Source organism: Atta cephalotes, assembly GCF_000143395.1.
Source record: "Atta cephalotes unplaced genomic scaffold scaffold00013, whole genome shotgun sequence".
NCBI lineage: Eukaryota > Metazoa > Arthropoda > Insecta > Hymenoptera > Formicidae > Atta > Atta cephalotes.
The window spans coordinates 1,169,242-1,189,265 of NW_012130077.1; the positions used below are offsets into that span (position 1 = coordinate 1,169,242).

At 27.7% G+C, this 20,024-nt stretch overlaps 5 protein-coding genes across 5 annotated transcripts in view; 4 read left to right on the forward strand and 1 right to left on the reverse strand.

Annotated features, from left to right (window-relative positions):
• The window catches only part of LOC105617418 (structural maintenance of chromosomes protein 2), a 5,516-nt gene extending 2,832 nt beyond the window's left edge, over positions 1-2,684 (forward strand). Inside the window, exons 5-8 of the mRNA XM_012198972.1 lie at positions 214-801; positions 1,058-1,679; positions 1,766-2,019; positions 2,259-2,684. Coding sequence (XP_012054362.1) covers positions 214-801; positions 1,058-1,679; positions 1,766-2,019; positions 2,259-2,684 — 1,890 coding nt within the window. The remainder of the gene's footprint in view (positions 1-213; positions 802-1,057; positions 1,680-1,765; positions 2,020-2,258) is intronic.
• Positions 2,685-2,868: 184 nt separating this feature from the next.
• Positions 2,869-6,098, reverse strand: LOC105617419 (ribosomal protein S6 kinase delta-1). Its single transcript, XM_012198974.1, has 7 exons — positions 6,003-6,098; positions 4,754-5,878; positions 4,463-4,596; positions 3,982-4,393; positions 3,274-3,720; positions 3,101-3,196; positions 2,869-2,964 (listed from the first exon to the last, which is right to left on the reverse strand). Exons 1-7 carry the CDS (start codon positions 6,096-6,098, stop codon positions 2,869-2,871), a joined length of 2,406 nt encoding a protein of 801 aa, XP_012054364.1.
• Positions 6,099-7,635: 1,537 nt separating this feature from the next.
• Positions 7,636-9,799, forward strand: LOC105617663 (facilitated trehalose transporter Tret1-like). The gene is made up of 5 exons (XM_012199219.1): positions 7,636-7,712; positions 7,880-7,949; positions 8,112-8,247; positions 8,407-8,897; positions 8,972-9,799. The coding sequence occupies exons 1-5, from the start codon at positions 7,636-7,638 to the stop codon at positions 9,797-9,799; spliced, it is 1,602 nt and encodes a 533-aa protein (XP_012054609.1).
• Positions 9,800-11,436: 1,637 nt separating this feature from the next.
• On the forward strand, positions 11,437-14,298 carry LOC105617420 (polypeptide N-acetylgalactosaminyltransferase 1). The gene is made up of 9 exons (XM_012198975.1): positions 11,437-11,642; positions 11,823-12,011; positions 12,146-12,312; positions 12,574-12,748; positions 12,881-13,211; positions 13,333-13,518; positions 13,577-13,825; positions 13,909-14,052; positions 14,149-14,298. The coding sequence occupies exons 1-9, from the start codon at positions 11,437-11,439 to the stop codon at positions 14,296-14,298; spliced, it is 1,797 nt and encodes a 598-aa protein (XP_012054365.1).
• A 2,187-nt stretch (positions 14,299-16,485) lies between these two features.
• Positions 16,486-17,404, forward strand: LOC105617421 (COMM domain-containing protein 3). Its single transcript, XM_012198976.1, has 3 exons — positions 16,486-16,615; positions 16,695-16,966; positions 17,237-17,404. The coding sequence occupies exons 1-3, from the start codon at positions 16,486-16,488 to the stop codon at positions 17,402-17,404; spliced, it is 570 nt and encodes a 189-aa protein (XP_012054366.1).
• The last annotated feature ends 2,620 nt before the right edge of the window (positions 17,405-20,024 follow it).

The window sequence follows — 20,024 nt, forward strand, 5'->3', positions numbered from 1 at the left end:
GTTAGTTAAGTTAAGTTTAACGTTAAGTTAAGTAAAGTAAAGTAAGTAGTAGTAGTAGTACGTACGTAGTAGTAGTACGTAGAGTAGGTAGGTAGGTAGTATATATATATATATATATATATATATATATATATATATATATGTATATAACATTTTTCAAAATTTATATTTTTTTAGAATAATCTTTATTTCATGCATATAACTATGTTTCAGCTTTATAATGTAGTAGTTGACACTGAAAAAACAAGCAAAAAGCTTCTCCAATATGGACAATTACAACAACGAGTTACGATTATTCCACTCAATCGAGTGGCTGGCAAATTTATGGAACAATCAACGATTAATTGGGCAGAAAAATTAGTTGGAAAAGAGAATGTTCAACCCGCTTTGTCTCTTATAGATTTTCCAAATGAAGTTAGGCCAGCAATGACCTGGATATTTGGTCAAATATTTGTATGCAAAGACATGGAAACTGCCAAGAAAATAGCTTTTCATGAAAGAATTATGAAAAAGTGCGTTACTTTGGAAGGTGATCTTTTTGATCCAGTCGGTACGTTATCTGGTGGTGCCCCAGCGAAAGCTGGATCAGTTTTATTAAAATTAGAAGAAATGAAAGCAATTAAGAATGAACTAAATCACAAAAAAACACTCTTAAGAGACATAGAAAGTGCTTTATCAAATATTGCAAAAACTGCAGAAAAATATGCATTGTTAAAACAAAAATATGATTTATTAACTTATGAAATCAGTATGATACAACAAAGATTGCAACAAACAAGTTATCATAAAATCAAGGAAGAGGTACACATATTATATATTAATAATTATGTTTAAATGTAAATATAGAAAATAAAGCAAAAAATTTTTACTTTATATAGATAAATTAGATGCCTAACTCTAAGCTTGTTTTTTTTTCCATTTATACAAGGAAATAAGCTGTCATTATTTATTATTATTTTGACATCAAAATGATGACTTCAACGTGAAAATAATGTCAAAATGACAACAAATAACGTTAGAATGTTTGCTGTACATTTATGTTTATATTTATGTTCAGGTGGCTTCTCTGAATGAAGCTATTGAAGAGCTTACAAAACGAATGACTGCAGCAAAGAATTTAGAAAAGGAAAATACAAAACGTGCCAAGGATATAGAAATTCAGTTAAAGGATGCAGTGAATATTCGTGAGAAACAATTAAAGGAAGCTGAGAACCAATTAAATATCTTAAAGAAAAAATCGGAACAAAGTCGCAAAGAATGGCAAAAGAGAGAACAAGAGTCAGAAACACTTGAATTAGAAATAAAGGAATTAAAGAAAAGTATTGAAAATGGTGACGAACAAATGCTTCAAGTAAATGAAAAAAACAATATGTTTGAAGAAAAAGGAGAAACTCTTCAGCAGCAATTGGAAGAAATCAAAGATAAAATTACAGAATTGCAAAATAATATTAAGAAGCAGAAAGACATCATTGCTGAACAAAACAAAAATATACAAAGGTTAATAGGAAAGAAAGAAAATATTATTAAACAAAATAAAGATCTAGAATTGGATATAAAAAAATTAAATCACGAAATTAATGATATCAAAAAAGGTGCAGTAGAATGTAGGCAAAAAGTTTTGGAACTCACAAAAAAATATGAATGGATTGAGCAAGAGAAACCTTATTTTGGAAAAAAAGGTATTTACAGAAATAAACATTATTTAATTAACTTATATTGATAATTAACTTATATACATATATTGTATATGTCATGTTATTTTTAGGAGGTATATATGATTTTGAAGTTAATAAACCAGAAGAAATGGAACAAAAAGTACATCATTTAGAAGCAATGCGTGAAAAGTTAAGTCGTAATATAAATACGCGAGCAATCAATCTTCTTGATAAAGAAGAAGAACAATATAATGATACATTAAAAAAGAAAAGAATAGTCGAAAATGATAAGAATAAAATTCTTGAAACAATTAAAACTTTGGATGAAAAGAAGAAACAAACCTTGCTTAAAGCTTGGAAACAGGTATAATTTTTTGAGAAATTTGTTCCATTATATCAAATCATATAATCAAAAAATCTAATAATAGTTTAAACTTGTTACGTTTTATATATGTTTATTTTATATGGTAAATTATATATTTAAATTATAGTATTTTAATTTAATGTATTATATAAACAAATTTATTTATACTTAAATAAAAATATTACAATTGCAATATAAATTCACAATGTCCAAAATATATAAATTTTATATTTCATTAGGTAAACAAGGATTTTGGTTCTATATTTAGTACTTTATTACCGGGAGCTGAGGCTAAATTACAACCACCAGAAAATGAAACAATAACAGACGGTTTAGAAGTGAAAGTTGGATTTTCGGGTGTCTGGAAAGAGTCATTAGGAGAATTATCTGGTGGTCAAAGATCCCTAATTGCTTTGTCATTAGTCTTAGCTATGCTTCTTTATAAACCTGCACCGCTTTACATCTTGGACGAAGTAGATGCTGCCTTAGATCTTTCACATACAGAAAATATAGGTATAATGTTAAAAAGACATTTTAAACATTCACAATTTATTATTGTATCCTTAAAGAATGGTATGTTCAACAATGCCAATGTTTTATTTACAACTAGATTTATTGATGGCATGTCAACAATAAGTAGAAGTGAAAAAGTAAGATCTAAATAATTATACATAATAAATTTTAACAAACTCAATGCTAACATTATTGTTTATAATTATTATATTTAAGTGAAACTATTTTTATATCGTTTTGTTCTACAAAATAAGATTGATGTATCTCCGCATAATAAATATTTGTACAATTATTATAACAATATAAAATTGATGAATTCCCTAGTAAGCATCAAGTTTAAGAAATCATATTTAACCAATCAGTTCTTGCGAAAAACGGATGACGCTTTATTTCATCTATTGTCAGTCGCTCTTCTGGATGATATTTTAACATCTGCAATATTTTTATAAACATTATAATATTATAACATTATTTTATAAATAACATTGTACAGAATGTATCATTTTTTAAACATTAAAAATCATGAGATTAATATTTAAAAATGCAGCAAAACATGACACAAACTTACGCCACATAATAAAGATTCTGCACTTTTCGATAATCTGCTAGGAATGTTAATTGTGGAATGTGAATGAAATGATCCTGGATGACTTTTGATAAACATCTGTGAAACAAAGTTAAATTTTGATATTGTGAAAAGTATATAATTTTTTTATAATTAATGTCCAATTTTTTACATACAGTGCCAGTAAGTAGTTCATACAAAATAACTCCGAAACTCCAAACATCTGTAGCGGATGTAACAGGAATGGTCGGAGAAAACATTACTGACTCAGGTGATGAATATGGATATATTAGTTTAGATAATTCAACATTGTGCTGTGATATAATATAAGTAAGCCGAATATGTCCTGCGTCATCCAGAAGAATATTATCAGGTTTGAAATCGAGAATTATGACATTTTGCTGATGAAGTGCTTCTAAAGCTAAAAGAATTTCAGCTGCCCATGACCGAATTACAGCTTCCGGTACTTGCCAAAACTCCTGTTCATCTATATTATTTTCTTTAATCGTATATTGTGTCTCATCAATGCTATAATTAATGTTTGATGAATTTATCTGATCAGATATAATACTTTCAGTATTATTATTCTCACAGATCTGTAATACATTATTGATCGAGACATTCTGTATTGAAATAGGTTTTGAATTGTTATGTAATAAATTGCCCATTTTATTATTTTTGAGTGATTCACGAGTCGTACAACTTCCATTTAATACAGATGCACAAATTTTTCTTGACTCGTTTGAATTTTCGTTATTATTCATTAATAAAAAATTATTGCCTTTCAAATCTTTATTCTTTATGAAACCTTTTGTCAAAGGATTCTTTGTAACAATAATGTCATCTACTTTCATATTACTAGTATGTGATTTATTGTGACGAACATTAGATAACATAAGATCTGATTCTTGAGGGATCTGTGTAACAGTCTTTGCATTCAGCGATGGTTTACTTTCTGAATGTCTCAATTCCTTACACTCACTTAATCGATTTGCAATAGAATTGCTTTTCTTTAATGTTGCATTAACAGATTGTAATAATTCTTGCGATTTTTCTAATAATTGTATAGTAGGCATTTCCATATAGATATCACTTTGATCATCTGTCGTGCATCGACGATTTCCCTGTACTTTATTGTTTTCTATAACTGTATCTGCTTTATTTGGTTCATAAATATTTTCATTGCTGTTGATCTTTCCATTGACATCTTTATTTATATATGTGTGATTTGAAGTTACATACAAACTGTCAAATTCTTTATAATGTAGTCTTACGAAGTCCCATAATCTTCCACAACTATATAATGTAAAATACATATAATTAATATTATATAATATATTTATAAATAAATTTATGATACTGTACCTTGCATATTGTAAGATTAAAAATATAGTAGTCTCAGTTTCAATACATGCGTATAAAAGTACCATATAAGATACTTGTTTGTGTAACACATAATTGCTTACATTATCCTCATAAATACAAGATTTTTCTATAGTCTGAAATTATGAATTATAATTATAAATTTAAAATTCGTAACTATATTTATTACTATTTATATATTTAATATATTCCAAATATTATATTTCAAATTTATATTAATGCCTTTGTATAATAAAAAATAAAATTTATATATAAATTATATAGCTAAATTACCTTGATTATTCTTTTACAATTTGCACGTATATCCATTACGAGCATCACGGATTTCATTATTTTAAGCACTTTATAATATTGAAGCTCAGATATTGGTTTAGTTACTTTAGAGATGTTACAATTTAAATGTTCGTTATATAATTGTTCAGCCCGTGCTAAATACTTTGATATCTTATCTTTTATGCCTGGTACTCTTGTACTGTCTGAATCAAATTGTACACCGTTTATTAAACACGATATTCCCAGTTTATATTGTGTAAAAGCTTCCTCGTATTCAGCTATAGATTCATGTTTGAAGGCTGCACTTATGTGAGCAGCTGCTATCAAAAGATACTGTGTAGAATCTGGTTGTGCCTGAGAATCATTTACGTCCTCTTGTATTATTACAGAATATGTAGAATGTGTATCATAATTTAAAAAGGGTTTACTGATATTATTATTCAGACTGTCAAATCCTGTTACGTCACTGAGTGTTGCCATGTTGTTCTTATCAAAACTTTTGTTTTGATGTGCATCATACTGTTTAATAATATTTTGTGTATGCAATTTTGCTGTTTTACAGCTTTCTTTTCTATTAACGTTAGCATTCTGTAAATTAATACTGTCATGAGATTCATTCTTTCTCCGATGTGCAAATTCATTTTTGTTTGCACAAATAACATTTGACAAAGAAGAACATGGATTTGTTAACACATTATGAGATGCTTTCAATGAACATGGAATTTCAAAGGTACTTTGCACTGTATTATCATTTACAAGCACAGGATCACTCAAAGCAACAATACGATCATCTTCAGATGTATCTGAGCTTAAGGAATGTGCGCAATCATTACTATAATTATCTGCATGACTAGTTTCAAAGAATGTTATAAAGATATCGCTTGAGTATAAGTATGAGTATCGTCCTACAAATTCCAAAAACTTAAGAGCATATTTCTTCCTCTCCTCTACGACCTCAGCTTCAAATCTGCCAAAATACTTTGATTTGGGAAAAGGTGGGAAACTTTCTTTCGTTCCAAAACGCTTGTGTAAGTGACAGAGTTCTGCATGAAGTTTTTTGAAATCATTATAACGCTTCCATACAGATATTTTTGATACTTCTTCATGAGAGGATTTCAGAAATACCTAAAAAAAAACAAGAAACTTAATACTAAAATCTAAAAGAAAAATACAATATTATCATGTATCATGTGTATTATATATATATATATATATATATATATATATATATATATGTGTGTATATATACCATAGAAGTAACTTTGTAGATTGTAAAGCCTTTCTTGTGCCGCTTTGTTTCAGTAATTATAAAACGTCTAATCCATTTATCTTTTGCAGGTGCCATCACTTAATTCATATTGATCAGTAGGATCTTTCTTACTTAAACAATACTGAGATTTCTCGTCTGCTATAATTTTGTAAAATATAAATAAACGCAAAAATAATTCGCTTGTTTTCCTGTTTTATTACACATTATGTTATATTTGTAGAGCTAACAAGGATAATAATATTTTTATTGGTACTCGTATGAGACCGTTTACATATTATGTGGTTCGCATTTTCATACGAATTTTATATATAACTCGAGATCACATGTTACATTTATACATACTAATAATTAAAACAAAAGTGATAGAATATACAGTTTCCCTTATGCTACTAAATAATCCTCCTTCTTTTGACAGATATGTTCACTGATAATCCGCTGATATGTCATACATGTAGAATATATATATAAAATAGGCTGAGTTCCACATACGCTCGCAAGTATATCATTTATCCTTGTTCAACATTCGATAAACGACAAAGATAAAATGATTCCCGAGCGTATGAGCGTTAAATAGAACGCATGCCATGGTAGAATTAAAGAGACCATTTCGCATGCGTAGTTACGTTGATATTCGATAATTGATATTATTTACTATTGATATAAATTTTTTAATTGCTAATATCCTGGTATTTATTATTTATTATTATAAGATGTAAACAAGAATGCATATATATATTATTCATATATATTTTATGATTTTTTCTGTTATTATCGATACATTTGCGTGCACCAATTAAAGTATGTTGTATCAGCTGATAAATGAATCTTGCTATGTAGTTTACGTTCACATACACTTTTTTCAGTTGGCGTTAGTGTGCGGGGGTTAGTTTCTACAAAAAAAATTGATCTTTCAGATTTTTTGCCAGCACGAATAGTTTATTTGGAAGTAGATTATAGACTTATTTGGTTTTGTCATTCTAATATGATCACATGACAACTTAAATAGTAAGTAAAGAAAAATTCTCTTATCATAGAGAGTTGTTCAAAGGCAATTTAGAACGAAGGAAATTTGCTTGTGTATGAAATTAGCCAGAATACAATAGTACGATAAATGTTATTACATTTGTAAAAATTTTTTTATATTTTTTCATTTTTGATGATAAATATTATTGTAAATAGACGTAAGTTTTTTTGTATCGTAATAATATCAAAATCAATTGAAATTAATTATTATTTTATGTTTATCTTCGTTAATATGATACTATCGTATAGTGCATGCAAATATGTTCATAATTATATATTCTGTTAACTACATATTCTGTTAGTTTGAAAATTTTATTGTATTGATGTATATAATCATTCAGAGAAACTAAAAATAATCTGAGATGTACCAATTTATTAATTTAATTGGATGCATTTTAATCACAATTTCAATATATCCTAATATTATAATAATTATTTTCTGAATATTTAACAATGTCATTTGTATTTTTACTGCTTTTAAAATTTTATTTTAAATCTACTAGTGAATATGTACCATGTTTTATCATTTTATTACTTATTTTTACATTTCAGAAATATTTTAGTCAATTTTTATATTATTATTATTGAAATGAACAAAATAGAAAAAATTGTTGAAGAAAGGACACACACAATTACAGAACATAACAAACTTCACAATGAAGTCAGGTAAAATAAAATTTTGCAATATAAGTATATATTAATATTTCTTATTATAGATATAATTCAAAAATTATTTATAAAAATGATTTATATGTTTAAGTTTGAATGTATTTAATTTTATTTGTCCCTTTTATTTTGTTTTAAGAATAATAGGAAATTTCAATTTTTTGCAGTAATTTTCTTCCACGAATTACCAATAGAAACTCGGAAGAGAAAATTACAATGGCAGATGTAACACCACAGGCAAGTTTTCAATATCTTTATATATATATATATATACACATATACACATGCATATATACAGATACAGCAATTTTATAAATATACTTACAGATAATTTATAAATACTATAAGTAATTATGATATAAGATGATTAACTAAAATAAATAATTACATATCTTTTAGATTATTGCAAGCTGTATAATTCATTGTATGACTATAAAGAGTGGTATAAACATGGCTTACAGTACTATTTTATTAGATGGTTTAGAATCAGATAATGTTGATATGAAAATAACTGAAAGTGAAGCATCTTGGATAGGTACGTGTTATGATAAAATTTTATATTTGTGCTTAGAGAGTACACCATAGATTGTTTAGAAAAGAGACTAGAATTGTTATTCGTAGTGTTTTGATATTAGATAGAAAATTAGAATGATAGTAATATTATGTGTTATTTTACATTTATTTTGTTCTACAGCGAGTCTAGTTACAATAACATTGCCAATAGGATCTCTCATTGCTGGGCCTTTAATGGATAAATTTGGACGCAAAATAGTTTGTTTATTATCTTGTATTCCTGCAGCAATATCATGGGTTTCATTGATATTTGCCAAATCCTTAATTACTATTTATGCGGCTCGAGTTGTAGCTGGAATCTCAGCAGGCTTAACAACTGTTGGTCTAGTTTATATATCAGAAATTACACATCCACAAATCAGACCAATGCTTCTCTGCCTTACTTCTGTATTTGTGTCGTTTGGAATTTTAATTCCCTGTTGTTTAGCTGTAATGCTAGATTGGCGCAAGATGAACATAATTTTCTTTGTATTAGAGTGTTTTATTTTCTTTACACTTTACTTTGTACCTGAAAGTCCCTACTGGCTCGTATGTTTTCAAAATGGTATGCTTGATGAAAAACGAATTTGCAAAATGAAACACAGTTTGAAGCAACTTAACAAAAGGCAAACAGTGAGTACGACATATAATTTTGCAATATTTATTCGGAATATATTTCAGAATGTCAACAGATAAATGTTTTCTAGATTTATGAGGAAGAATATTCGCGAATCATGGAGACTTGTGGAAACTGTGTAGTGAATGATAAAGCATCAAAAAATATTATAGTATCTGTAAAAAATTATTACCATACGTTTGTATCCCCGGAAACCTATAAACCTATGCTGATACTTTTCTCACTATTTTTGTTGCAACAACTATCTGGTTCTTATGTAATCATATTTTATGCTATTTCTGTTTTTCGTGAAATGGGTGGAACATTTGGCAATTTTAACGAACACGGTGCACTTGTTATGTTGGGTATTATTAGATTTGTTATAAGTATAGTAACAGTTTTTTGTAGTAGAAAATATGGTAGAAGAGTCCTTTGCATCTTGAGTGGGATTGGAATGGCTATTTCTATGTTTCTTTCTGGAATGTATATGCATTTTGCAGTGTCGTACGATGAAAATGGTAATACAGAAGAAACCATGGTGAATCAAAAGTGGCTGTTATTATTCTTCATATTAGCTTATATTTGCACTGGTTCATTTGGATTTATAATTATACCATGGACATTGATCGGAGAATTGTTACCTGTGTCCATACGTGGTATTGGTGGAGGTATCATGGTTTCTTTTGCTTATATAATCATGTTTGCTGTTATAAAGAGTTATCCGTACATTTTGAAAAGCATGACCATCGAGGGCATTTTTTTCTTTTTTAGCTTCGTGTCTTTAACAGGCGCAGCTTTTATATACTTTTTTCTGCCTGAAACTTTGGGCAAATCATTTTCCGATATTGAAAAATTTTTCTCTTCCACAAGAAAGAAAAAAATGCATTCAAGGAGATCTATTAATTCCGAAAATCCTTGATTTAGTCAGAGTCGCTTTTAGTTTCGTTTTATTTGTGTGCGTTTTGCATGATATAGTATTTGTAAAATTTCTCTTAAGGGAGACGGGACTGTTAATATTATGTACAGGAGACATTCTAAATATTATTCTTTGTAATAAATTGGAAAAAACGTAATTAATAGAATACTTTTGTATTTAGAATATTGTCATTATAATTTTCCTTATGTAGAAGTAATTTATAAAGATATCTTTACATAATCATCATAGATATTATTTTAATAATAGATTTCTCGACTGAACTAGTTTCTAAACGATTTTTCCTTGTCAAAAATATTAAAATCGTCAATGATTTTCGAATTATAAATAATTAAAAAGATCTTTTACAAATTAAATTTGAGAGAACTAATTGGATAAGAAATGTGCATTCTTTAACTGATTTCAAGTAAAATTTATTTTTAATTTGAATTTCAAGTTTAATTCAAGTTTTATATTACTAAAGTAATATAAAAAATTGGAAAGAATTACGGTAGATAATGATCTTTTCTTTAATACTTTTGTACTGAGGAAAACTCGATTTTTTAGATCAACCAAATAGTCTACTGTCATTGAAAAGACATCCAGTGATTGGAATACTTGATATAATTATAGTATTTTTGCTTTAATGCATTTATTGTTATTAAATATGTAAACAGATTCAACTTAATTATTCGTACATACACGTGGATAATCTATCGGATTTTTTTTTTACGAAACTCTTGCAATAAAATATAAAAAATATTAATTTTATGTACATATTTTTAATTACAAAATTATAAAATCTTTGCAACATGTAAAAGAGCAACAAAATTTTATTTAGATTTTTAGTAAGGCATGCTTGTAGTTTGTCAACGGATATGACATCAACGGAGTAGAAAGATATTGAGGCAAATTAATACCAATTTATAATTAAGCCATAGTTATAATATTTTGATACATACAAAAGATTGTCAATAGAAACTTGTTTTATAACTATCATTTCATTTATTAGGCTACATTATTTAAACATATAAAATGGCATAAACTGCTCGATTTCCACAATGCTATTATATTTTTTTTTCAGCAGATTTTGTTATACTTTGCTTGCTGTACTGATAAAATTTGCAGCACTCACTTTGCAAAATCTGTTTTCAACAGATTTAGCTAATTAAATTATCTGGTAATTAATATCACCCACTCCATATGTTTATTTTGCGACCTTACAAAAGAAGGAGAGGAAGAGAGCGATAGATAGATGCATGTATATTAAATGTATAACCGGTTAGAGCAGTTCCATTACGGATACTGATACATATTTAAATTTAACCTTTTCCTCTTTCATTCTTTTCTTATGTTTGTAACAAGCAAGCGTATCTAGTACATTGCATTAATATCATATGTAATGTTATTACTGCATTAATACGATAGTTTTTAAATGTGCATACGAAGTGGATCGTAGTAATGTTTTAATTCTGAATTTTAATTTATCTGTTGCAGATGTTCACGTGATATGAATGAAATATACAACGGGTACCTCGCACGTCTGACAAGTGCTCTACTATAACCTAACGGCAACATCCTTATCAACATTCACAGCATGTCAATTATCTGATAATTGTCAGGATGGTATACTCTTGAAGAAAATGATGCTTACTCGCCGCAAGTTTTTGTTGAAATTATCATTTTGCACGTTGTACATAATCGGCATTTTAATCATTGCTAAACAATTCTTTCGTACCAATGATAACTCCAGGATTTCTAAAGAACAATCTGGATATCTAAGAAATAGCAATAACTCACAGACACAGAAAGATGTGGACGTTGCGTTACAGAGGTTACAGAAAGAGAGGTAAATTTATTGGATGCTACTTTCTCTAATAATTTATTTATTCACAAATCTTACATAGTTATCTTTCTTTCTTTTTTATTGAATCAAAACATACTAGACAGATGTAATACTAATAAAATAATTGTTAAAATAACAATATTTTGTCTAATGTGATATTAGATCAAAATGATATTTTATAAGGTATGAGCAACAAATATCAAAATTTGAACATAATATTGTACTTGGTCTTGGGAACAATGGAGAACCTGCTTATTTATACGGAAGAGAGAAGATTCTAGGTGAAACAGCACTTGCAAAAAAAGCATTGAATGTCATTCTCTCAAATAAGATATCATTAACCAGAAAATTACCAGATGTACGCAACCCGCTGTAAGATTTTAATATGTATAGCATTTTTAAAAAAATCGTTTTTATTATATATAAATATATAAATTATACGTAAATGTATATATATATAGAATATTTTCTAAACTTTGTATTTTTAAGTGAATTTTATATTGCAGCTGTGCGAATGTTACGTATGACAAATTATTACCAAGTGCTAGTATAATAATTATTTTTTATAATGAACCTTGGAGTGTTCTATTACGCACAGTACATAGTGTTTTGAAAGGTTCTCCACCTAATTTATTAAAAGAAATTATTTTAGTGGACGATCATAGTGAAGAAGGTATTGAAATTAATATTAATATGGTTAATATATAAATTAACATATTAGTAGTTTTTTCAAAACTATATATATATTTGCCAGATAAATTGTATATCATTTTAAGTCTAATAGTAATATGCCCGCGAAATACTTTTTCTATAAAATAATCTTTACATAAGAGATAAATTATTACATAATAAAATGATGTAATCATTTAATATTATTAGAATAGGTTACATAATTAATGTTATATATAAAATATATTTTTTTGTGTGTTTTTAGAAGAGCTTCAGGGGCAATTGGATTATTATCTTTCGACACGTTTACCTGCCAAAGTAAAACTACTGAGATTACCATATAGACAAGGATTGATACGGGCTCGTCTTCATGGAGCTAAAAATGCTGTAGGCGATGTTCTTGTCTTCCTGGACGCACATTGTGAAGTTATTAAAGACTGGTAATTTTCTGATATCAATTTCTAACTAAAACTAGAAGACATTATTTTTTCCTGTATCTTTTTTAATCCTAAAATTATTAAAATAAGAGAAAATTTTATTAATACATATTTATACTATTTAATATAATGCAGGTTACAGCCTTTGCTGCAACGAATAAAGGATAATAAAAATGCTGTATTAATGCCAATAATTGATAACATTTCTGAGGAGACATTAGAATACTTCCACGATAATGAAGCATTTTTTTTTCAAGTTGGTGGTTTTACATGGTCGGGACATTTCACGTGGATAACTATTCAGAAACATGAAGTTGAATCGCGTTTCTCTCCTATATCACCAACTAGGTCTCCTACTATGGCAGGCGGTCTATTTGCTATTAATAGAAAATATTTTTGGGAAATCGGTAGTTACGATGATAAGATGGATGGTTGGGGAGGCGAAAACTTGGAAATATCTTTCCGAGTGAGTGAAATTTTTTTTAAGTATGTTTATTAATAAGCTTGTAGTATAATTGTAATTATAAGCATATATATCAAAAATTTTATATTTTATATTCCTAATAGAAATTGATATTCTTCAATAGATTTGGCAATGCGGTGGCACATTAGAAATAATTCCTTGCTCTCGGGTTGGCCATATATTTCGAAATTTTCATCCATATAAATTTCCAAACGATAAAGATACTCACGGAATAAATACTGCCCGTTTAGCATTTGTATGGATGGATGAATATAAAAGATTATTTTTACTTCATCGTAGTGAATTCAAGGTAAGATCAAATATGTGATTAAAATTGTTTTGTAGTTATACAGATAATAAATCCATAGGATAATCCAGAACTTATTGGTGATATAAGCGAACGTTTGAAATTACGGAAAAAGCTCAAGTGTAAAAGTTTTAAGTGGTATCTTAACAATATTTACCCAGAAAAATTTATCCCTGATGAAAATACAAGAGCTTATGGTCGTGTCAGATTGCGTAATAGACGATTGTGTTTAGACAATCTGCAACATGATGATGATAAACCGTATAATTTAGGTTTATATAATTGTCATACTAAGCTATATCCAAGTCAGGTATATAAATACCAGTATCACATTAACATAATTCTATTCAAATTTAAATTTAAAGAAATTAGTTGTATTTGGGCAATTTTTAGTTTTTCTCATTGAGCAAGTCTGGTGAATTACGGAGAGAAGAGATCTGCGGAAGAATATTGAATACTGATTCAAGACCGTATGCACAAATTGAAATGTCTGACTGCAGCAATGAGAAAGGCGGAAAGGAATGGATATTAACAAAGGTGTCATATTAATTTTTAATATTAATAGACATTTTTATATAATTCATAAATGATTAAAAAATGTATTATATTATCGATCACGATTTTTAATCATAGGATGGCAGAATAATACATGTAGAAACTGGTCTCTGTCTCGATGGTTCTAAATTGCACAGTGATGAAGATGTACGAGCAGCTCGCTGCACTGATGCACAAGATCAATTTTGGAAATTTGATTTCTACTCTAATAAAGTGTTATTTACATAGCATTATGTGTTCTTCTTTTCACTAGAGTATATTCAAAGCCTTTTTTACTCTTTTTGTAAACTGTATTTATATGCAAATTTTAAAACTGTAGTTATTTGGGAGTACAAATAAGTTTCCGCCGTTTTTTATCAAAAATTAAGCATTTATTGTGAAAGAACATACATAATGTTTTATTCAAAGTAATGGCTATCGCTAGCCACTACTTTTTCCTATCTTTCTGGTAGCACGTGAATACCGTGTCAGAAGAACGCTTCATCTTTTGAGGCTATCCAATCATCGATACAATTTTTGGTATCTTCATATGATGTGCTGCTCAGAGAGGCTATGCGTCGATCGGAACAAGTGGTAGTCGGAAGGAGCAATGTCTAGAGAATACGGCGGGTGAGGTAGAACTTCCTATTTGAGTGTTTCTAAGTAGGTTTTGACCAGCGCTGCAACATATGGTCGAGCATTATCATGCAGGAGAATAATTTTGTCATGCTGGAGCAGTAGTGGGCGCGTTTTTCCTTGAGTGCTTGGCTCAATCTCCTCAATTGTGTTCGGTAGAGAATCCCAGTAATGGTCTCGTTCGGTTTGAGCAACTCATAATACACGACACCAAACTGATCCCATCAAATACACAACATGAGTTTTTCTCCATGAATATTCGGCTTGGCTGTCGATATTGAAGCTTGGAAGATGGTCCCCTCTTCTTTGGGTTATCGTGGTGGATCCATTTTTCATCACCAGTGACTATACGATGCAAAAAACCCTTTCGTTTATGTCTGGCAAGCAGCATTTCACAAGTGAAAAATCGGCGTTCAACGTTTCTCGGCTTCAATTCCCTTGCTTTTGAATCATTCCCAATGATTTCAAACAATATGAAATTGTTTGTTGAGTCACTCCTAATGTAAGTGCAAGTTCTTTTTGCGTTTGACACGAATCTTTATCCAATAATACTTTCAATTTTACATCTTCGTACACTTTCGGCCTTCCGTTACGTTCTTTGTCTTCGACGTCAAATTCATCGTTCTTAAACTTTTGAAATCACGACAACTTCTCTCACTTAAGGCAGCATCACCATATGTTTCTACAAGTAATCTATGACCCTCAGCTGCAGATTTCTTCAAATTAAAGAAGTAAATCGAAAGTTCCCGCAAATGACGCTTATTCGGTTTAAAACTCGACATTTTCATACAAAAAAAAATATATGCTGATACAAAATCGCTAATATTTCAAGGTGTTGCCGGATGTTCAATCTTACGATATGTCGTTTTACATCAATTTTAACTATAATTTATTAGTGGCGTCGTCTTTTGCAGACAGCAAAAACTTATTTGTACTCCCAATACATTTATTATTCATTAGAGAAATTTATATTTTATAGATTACTTTTTAAATTTAGGAAAAAGTGACATTCATGCTTTATTTTTTTTGAAAAGAGATATTTTCTTAGAAAATTTTTTTATTTATTCTTTGTATTACTAATAAGACTTGTAAGCAAAATTTTGCATTTTGACTCTTAAATATTTGTAACAAGCGAAAATGTCTTCTACGCTCTTTAATTGTAATACAATATAATTTAACAAATTTTTATTTTGACATTTTTTATAAATAATCATTCCTAAAAATTGTTAATTATAAATGTTATAATATTACATTTTTTAATCTTTTTGCCATAATGAAAAAAATACGTGTAAATTCACAATTATTCCGAATGATGTCTCTATAGTCTCAGTTTCGCTTGCTAACCTATACTAACCTCCATGGTGGAGATTAGTAAGAAATTTTGTATCAAATAAGTGATAATAATTAAAATTGTTTAAATTTAATTTAAATCTTTCCGAAAAAGACAGATATTATAATGTTTTGACATTTTCACATAAAAAATAGTTTTTGCATAGTTCAGTATCAAAATAAGAACAAAAAATTTCAACATATATTATTTATAAATATCAGGTATGAAATGTCCATATAAAACTACATATAAACTAGATATTTAATACATAAGCCTAACATATAATTTTTGTCCATATTTTAGGCAAATTTATCAACAAATTATTAAAAATTAATCAATACTATGATTTTCAAAAATTTGAGATTGTGAAGTATATGTGCGCAAACTAGCTTATTTTTGTTAACAGTTATTTTTTAAATATTTATTTATATTTATGTGTATTAAAAAGTGTATTGATATTATATTATGAGATGGAATTGGCAAAAGAAATTGTCGATGGCTTGGCAAGCATCCAAAATAGCAACATTTTGCCTGAAGAAGCATTTCTACAGTTATTAGATATTATAATGTTATATATTTCTAAAAATAACAATGGAAAAAGTAAATAAGTCTTAATTTTTCTCAAAATATAAGAATATTTGAGATACAAATGTTTATAATTAATTATCTTTTATATCAGGTATCGCAACTGTTCATCCATCCAAGTCAGATCTGATAAAGGCTGCAGTTGCTAATGTATCCTGTCTCTTTATAGAGGCTGCTCGACATGATTATGATGAGGAAAGCTTAAAACATTTTCTACATAATGAACACATTAATGGGCATAGAATTGAAACGCTATGTAGTACATATATAAACAATAAACAAAATATCCAGACTCAGCTGGAATTAACAGGAAATAGTTTACCCCACATAGTGGACATAGATTGGCGTTTGCATCATTGTGTTAAGGTAAATTCACTATAGTATAGTGTAGTTATTCTTTAGTAATGTTATGTAGATTATGTTACTTCACATAATATAGGGAGCTTTCCACAAATTGACACAAGAGTTATTCTGTCCTTATTCAATAATTAATAAGAAACAAAGAGAAACAGAATGATATTTGTATCTCTATTGGAAATAGAGTTCCCGTAATTCAACAATATGAAAATAATTTCTTGTAAATTATATTATTTAATCTGTATATATAAAAATTAAATATTTTGTTCTTTAATGCAGATTAGCACTCGATTTACCAACGTACCAATTTATAACATACGAATAAGTACAAAAGAATGTAATCAAGTGAGGCATGTAATATTTACATGTACCATACAACAGCTACAAGAGTTGGTATATAAGTTGAAGGATGCTATAAGACACATTGAAAAAATGTCTAATATATAAACTTCTAATGAGTGATTATAATGTACAGTTTATAAATTGCTTCTTTAACTTTGCTTTGACAATAATTTGTATATAAGGATATTTTATATGAATAATACAGTTTTCTGTAAGTGCAGTCAATTATATTTTTGCATAATTAGTGAAGAGAATCTTTGAATTCCATGTAGAATCACTATTGTTTTTTTTTTCATATGTTTATACATGTATACGCACGCACATATACACGTATATAAAAATTACGTAAAAATACGATACATCTTTTATTTTGCAGCCCAGCGTTTACCTAAAATTTTGTTTTTATTAAACGGAAAAATATTATGATTATAATGTACAGTTTATCCCTTTATATAATTAAATATAGTTGTGTTAATTAATAATTCTTTTTCTATTACTATATGTAATATATATTTTATAATCATAGTACATTATATACAAATAAAATTTTGCATATCTCAGAGAAATTGATTTCCAATCATTAAAATTATTTAGCAAACTTTTTCACTTTGTTAATAGTTTTCTTAAATTATGCTCGTTTACTCTTTCATCAATACGGATCATATAAACGGACAACAAAACGCATAAATATATTAAAAAATGAAAGTATATATGAATACAGATAAATAGAGTTGAGAAAGAAAACGATAGAGAAAGCTTGAAAAGTATAAACACAAAATGAAGAAAGTGGACAAGTGGGAAGTGAAAAGATAGAAAGAAAAATATTATATTTTACGACTAATAATTTTGCTTTGTTAAAATATTTTCTCCATTTCTAGGATAAAGTAACGTAATGATCACAGTGTTTAATTGTCAACTAATTTTTTTGTCGTACTTATATCGCATACAGTTTATCATTTTTATTGTTCCATATTAATTATTCGATATATGATAGGATAAGGCCTCGGACATTTCACTACCATTAGCAGTGAATATTTTCAAAATTACCCTCGAAATTATGTTGTTTTTATTTCGATATCGGACTAGTTTCAAAGTAAAAAATTTTTAATTTAATTATATTAAATGTGGAAACAATTATGACTCTGATGAGATTTTATATAACTTTGATAATATGGATAGTTATTTTACAGCGAATTTTTTTCGATTTTCGTTTTTTTTTTTAAATTATTATCTTTATAAATTACCAATGAGTGAAGAACAAAATGCTGTTCAGTTCAGATGTAAGGCTTATTCTTTTTAGTTGAACTTCTTGGACGGTTTATCTTCCTGTTTTTTTTACATGAGAAAAAAAAAGAAAAGAGATAAATCGTGCAAATTCAGCTAAAAAGAATAGATCTACGAATAAAAATGCCGTTGCACTAAGTTTTTTTTCTACAAATCTCGTCTTTTTCCAGCAATTGATCAGACACTGAAAAGAAAGCTCAGTGCAAATGCAATTTAATTTCTCTACATCAGAATAGCATTTTGACTCTCGAATATACAAAATGACATTTAAATTCAATTTTATTTTTATATACTTTAATTGATGCTAATGTGACAAATACACATGCATTAAATATATATTAATGTTATACAAAAGTATATTATCTTAAAAAAATATTAATCAAAAATGTATGTATAAATGCGTGAAATTATTAAAATTGAAAATAAAGTTTTCTCGGAAACATTATTGCATCACATAATATAATCCTGTACAATTCCTTTTAATATAAATGAAGGGTTTTTCAAAAATATTCAATGCTGCGGACTATATAAATTTTTGTTATCAACCTTATGTGATATAAAAATGTATAATTTAAATTTAGGTAACATTATTATTAATTTAATTACCTTAACTATATACTTAATACTTCTTTTATACACATATTTGTGTGCTCATTGTATGGGTACTCTCTTCTACTACAAAGAACTATGTTTTCACACGTTTCATAAACACGTTTTCATAATTACATTTCTCGAAAAAATGATGTGACATTTTTAGTTACTTAATGCTAAGGAATAACTTTGCATCCATTTAATATGCACGAGAACGCATATTATATGTCATTAAGACATTTAATGTGTTATACATTTTATACTATTAACAAATTAACAGCAAGCATATGCACTAAGAGAGATACAAATCATATAGTTGATTTAAATATATAACTTTAATGGTAAACCTGTTTTCCAAGTGTTTAGTGCACAACTTGTATCCATATCCGTGAAAAATATATGCTTCATTATATATTGCAATATATATAAAATATGTGTAACGAAGAAAAATATGACATAGAGACTGCCTCCCACTTGAAATATATTACTTTTTTCCGCTTCGAGACACATCATTTCTTTTTTATACAGAAACTTCTTTATATAGAAATTTCATTCAGAAATTTTTTCATATAGAAATAATTTTACATACATTTTGATAAAATACCGTTTAATAAAATTTTATCATACGACATTTAATAAGAAATATACATTAGAAAATTGTTAGAGATTGTAATGAGAAAGAGTAATGAAGTAATGAAGAGTCACGTTTGTTAAATAGAAATCGATTTAGAAACCATTTGAAATGAATAATGTACGACTAAAAGGAAAGACATTTTATATATATATATATATATATATATATATATATATATATACTACTATATATATATATATATATACTACACACACA